The sequence below is a fragment of the Macrobrachium rosenbergii genome, chromosome 21 (assembly GCF_040412425.1).
Source record: "Macrobrachium rosenbergii isolate ZJJX-2024 chromosome 21, ASM4041242v1, whole genome shotgun sequence".
NCBI classification, from domain to species: Eukaryota; Metazoa; Arthropoda; class Malacostraca; order Decapoda; family Palaemonidae; genus Macrobrachium; species Macrobrachium rosenbergii.
The window spans coordinates 68,458,165-68,463,513 of NC_089761.1; the positions used below are offsets into that span (position 1 = coordinate 68,458,165).

A 5,349-nucleotide genomic window follows, 5' to 3' on the forward strand; every position below is an offset into this window, starting at 1 on the left:
TAGAGAGACTTTTATAGGCGGCAATTTGAATCCCGCTGGTGGCGAAGCACTTATCAATTATATTTCCATTTGGGTATAAGCTATTTCCGAGGTATAGTAAATTCTATATCAAATTATATATCTGGGTTAATATTCCATATATATATATATATATATATATATATATATATATATATATATATATATATATATATATATATATATATATATATATATATATATATATATCCCTATATTGCATACTTTTTATTTTTGGGCAGAAAAATTATTTCATAGGCAATATGTTTTGGATATTTGATGGAAATAACCTTCATGTAACTTTTTTTAATTTATTAGTTTTCTATTATAAAATATCACTACGTTCCTCTGGGGCAACATTGTGCAACTTGTATAAAAATAATAGCAATTCATTATGTAAATACATCTTCATTTATGACTTATTTACTGCTAAATAAAATGAACTAGCAATTCTTTGGTATAAAATTCCTTTTAAATTATCATAACTCTTTATCTTAAAAACAAAATATGGGCACACTTCTATCCCTAAATATCTCTTCAGTACAAAATATACTCTTATAGATGCAAACAATTCCTTCACAATAAAATGAAATGCTTTTATGAAAGTAGACATAACGTATAAATTTTTACAAATGGTTTCCTCTGAAAACAGCAACTAAAAATTAATTTCTTTTGAAAACAGTAACTAAAAATTCATTTGTTTTGAAAACACAACTAAAAATTAATTTCTTTTGAAATAGCAGCTAAAAATTAATTTCTTTTGAAAACAGCAACTAAAAATTAATTTCTTTTGAAAGCACTATGGCACAGAATAGGTAACTTTTCAAAATAGCATTTATTCTGAAAATGATGTTTTATGCAGTAGTAATGTTTATGCAGTATAAAAAAGCGTTACATGTGAAATTTTCAGGAAGCAGTTTGATTTGGGAGTGAAACATAAATTTACTCTACATTTGCAGCAGAAAACCTTGCATATTCCTGTGCATCCTGGGTACTTACATCGCCCCTTTTTCTCTGCAAATTCTGGAAAATGGCCAATCATGTCAGTTCTTATTGGTTTGGCTGGTATTTTTACTGTGGGGCCCTTTTTAGCTTTTTGCTCTGTACAGGTCATCTACACTCACTGATGGCCTTCCCTTTAGGTCCAGGAACTTTTCCTTTCAGTAGTAAGCAATCTGATACTTCCAGCTTGAACTTCAGAAGAGGAAGTTTATCTTTTTGGAGCACCACTCAGATCAAAGTCTCTGATGTAAAGAAGCCATGCTTGTATTAGCATCACATCTAAAAATGCCAGAGAAATTTGTGGTACCATTTTTGGACCTCAGACCAATTCTGTACAGGGCTAACAGGGAATCAAGAGATCCACCCCCCCATGAATTTATTATATATCATGATGATTGAGGGACATGCTATGTCTACATATTTCTTCTCCTTAGAGTTCCACCTCTGGATAGTTCTTTGGGGCTCTAGAGCAGTAAAATTATTTATTATCATACCATTTTACTACTCTTAGCTCTACATCATCCATTTGTGTTACTTGAAGTACACTTGTACCACGTCTTAAATGTTTCATTTGTGTATCAGAAGGCATGTTACAACCAGAAAAACGATTCAGTCTCACTGTCCCAAGTGAACCAAACCCTTGTTTCCATAAAGTAGTTTGCAGGAGGGGGCTGTTGAACCAATTATCAAAGTATACTTTATGCCACATTCCCTTTGGTATTGGCTGAAGGAGATCAAGAACAATGTTGCCAGAAGCTTTCAGATCTGGTTGACCTGGAACAGGGCTTATGTTTCCAGCATAAATCTTGAAGTTATAAACTAACCCATTAGTACCTGACAGAACAAATATCTTATAACCCCACTTCTTTGGTTTCTTTGGATTATAGGTTTTCGTACTTGAGGTTCCTTTGAAGGGAACAATTTGTTCATCAATGGAAAGTTTTTCAGCAGGAGAAGTACTTGAAACTTTTGAGGTGATCATGTCAACTATGGGTCGAATTTTGTATAATTTGTCTTGACAGCCATCTGGACGACTTTGGTTATCATTACAGTGGAGATTTTTTTTTATAGTCTCAAATCTTTGAAGAGACATAACATCTGCTATTTTGGGGAACCTCAAGTATGAACTCCAGTACAGCCTAGCTCTTGGAATTTTTACTATACTCATTGTGTACGAGTATAACATACCAATAAACTGTTCAAGCTGGTTTGTTAGGATCATTTTGCTTTGCATATTTGTTTGACTCTTCAACTAACAACTTTTTCATAGTATTGTCAAGTAATTCTTCAAAATATTCTATAGGACTCCTCACACTACCATCACCAGCATAAACTTGGCCTATAAAATCTTTCTAAAGAATCTACGTCTTCTGATTTTTGTCTTCCAAACAGGTTTTTCTGCTTATTTTCTTTCCTTTAGTACAGGTGCTTGGATAGTCCTCCTCCTCAGTTTCTTCATCATCCTCTGTTTCATCCTCTGAAATCTGGATTTCTGAATCTTTTCAGGTTCATATTCATCATCATCATTTTCACTCTCAAATTTTCGTCCTCAGATTCATCTGGTATACCTGCCTCATAACCATGACCATAAAAGATGAAGGATTCATATTTGATATCTGTGGGGAAAAATTCACAGTACTAATCTAGAGAAATAATATGCCTAACATCTTTTGTAATACACCATCATATAGAGATGCATATATTCCGCCTTTCACACAAGAATACTGCACTCTAGGTGCAAGATGTTACTTCAGAGACACACACATACTACACAGCAAGTGCACAATGTTGCTTCAAAGTTACATGCATAATACACCATAGTGCATGATGTTGCCTCAAAGATACAAGCAGGTTGGCCTCAAGTGAATAATAGGTGAATAATAACACTAACTACCTAAAACTGGCATCTGACTATATATTTTACATATTTTGTAAATTCTCATAACACTGTACCCCCATATCATTCTAATTCATACCATAATTTTAGAATTAATTAGCAAGATCCTTGTAACAAGGAAATAATCTCTCAAATGTGGACAATGTGGCTTCAGAGCCACAAACAAACATCACCCTGAAGCATGTCAATTCAGATTTCAGAAAATGTTAATGATGTCATCATTGTAATTATACATGATTACTTTATACACTGTGATTTTTGGATGAACATACCTGCTTATGTATGGGAGTGACAGGCCTTTGTTTTTGGTTAGAATCCAAAAACCTAAGGAGGTCAAAACAACACTTGTCCCTGCTGAGGCTTGGGTGGGACTGAAGTAATGATGAAAATGGAAGGTGTCATAGAAAATGTTATGTCAAGGAGTAACTAAAGCAAAATTCAATGTGTTAACTCAAAGCAACAAAGAGCTGCCAATTATTTTTAGAGTGTAAACCTTAGTCAACATTATGATATATATATAATTATATATATTATATATATATATATATATATATATATATATATATATATATATATATATATATATATATATATATGTGTGTGTGTGTGTGTGTGTGTGTGTGTGTGTGTGTATATATATATATATATATATATATATATATATATATATATATATATATATATATATATATATATATATATATATATATATATATATATATATATATATATATATATATATATATATATACATATATATATATATATATATATATATATATATATATATATATATATATATATATATATATATGTATGTATGTATAAATATATATATATATATATATATATATATATATATATATATATATATATATATATATATATATATATATATATATATATATATATATATATATATATATATATGTATACATAATATATATATATATATATATATATATATATATATATATATATATATATATATATATATATATATATACACCATTAGTAAATTAACAGTTGTGACACCATACGACATGATCAATGAGGACAGATTCGAATAGGCACAATAATAATAATGACATGAATTGGCAAACAAATGGGTGGATAAAATAATCTACAATAATCAGTTCAGTGATGCACACTACATTCAGCTTCCAACAATCAGTCAATGATAGTGATTACCTTCAATCTGCCCTGACTACGTGGAATAATAAAGTCTATGATGTAAACCCAGGATGGAGGAATTATCGGCAAAATGGTTGGCACAACCCGGAACTTCTCTAACCACGACCAGAAACTCGGCAGGCTGAATGGAAGCAAGATTGGCAGTCGCCACGTGTCTCGCTTCTCCTGTAAGAAATTGTCCACAGCCCTGATCAGTTCTAAGGGGAAGGGAATCTTCCTACTGCAGATTACAATACAACACTTCTTAAACACAACGCATAAATTATCCTAGAAGGTGCTTTTGATGAAAGCCCGAGTCTCGGAAGAGCGAAAGCGTTAACAATGATTATGTAATTATACGCTCAAAGTTAACTAATACACATTTAACTTAACAGCTAGAATAGCCCTTAGATTGCACTGGTGGAGGGATAAATGATTGTTTATCGGGATCGTTACTCGAATTCACAGTACGTAAATGGCAAGGCATGGGGATACAGGCAAGATTTGGACAAAGGGGAAGATTGTTTCATGGAGGAATAGGTTAAAGTTTAAAAGAAATGGAAATTAGAGAGTTAAGAGAAGGACAGGGCTGGCTAATTTATCTACTAACAAACACACGAACCTCTCACCGTTACAGGCGCTCATTAATAGATTACTGTCTGTCGACGATCGTCACCACTAGCGCGAAGGAGAGAATCGCGAGCCTGGCCGAGATGAAGCCACTTGAGATCTCTCACTTTTTGAACAGCAGACGCATTCGCTTGGGGGAGCTGTACCTGCAAGCAAGCCAAGAAAGCCAGCAAGGAGGGTATGGGAAAAGCACACTTATGTTAATATGCCTATAGAAGCAACAATCTACCTGTTCCCAGCCTTAAATGCCCTTTTTGCCCTTCCTATCCTGAAGATGCCTCCCCATCGCACGATAAAGGCTGGGAGTATTGTTTTTCGTGATCACGATTCGTATGGGGAAAACTAGGTGTGTTCTGGTAGCAGGGGTTTTAAGAGGAGGCTCATTGTCTTCCCGGCGTGGGCATTTTCTGCAGCTTGGAAGGCGTGTCTTCTGTTCCATGAGTAAACAAACGGAGTTCCGCTACATGTGCCAGCCACACTAATGTAAATTATATCTCAGAAATAAAGTTAGCTAGATAGAGCCAACAGAGGGGGAAATGGATATTCAACAGGTGCCTCAACAGGTCTTCACACCTTCGGTGTGAGGGTCTTAGCTAATTCCTCCCGACTGGCCCGGGACCCCACATAAG

General features: G+C 33.6%; 1 protein-coding gene across 1 annotated transcript in view; it reads right to left on the reverse strand.

Annotated features, from left to right (window-relative positions):
• LOC136849544 (uncharacterized) overlaps window positions 1-2,002 on the reverse strand; it is an 8,309-nt gene extending 6,307 nt beyond the window's left edge. Inside the window, exon 1 of the mRNA XM_067122881.1 lies at window positions 1,515-2,002. Within this exon, the coding sequence (XP_066978982.1) occupies window positions 1,515-2,002 (488 nt within the window). The remainder of the gene's footprint in view (window positions 1-1,514) is intronic.
• Between the last annotated feature and the right edge of the window lie 3,347 nt (window positions 2,003-5,349).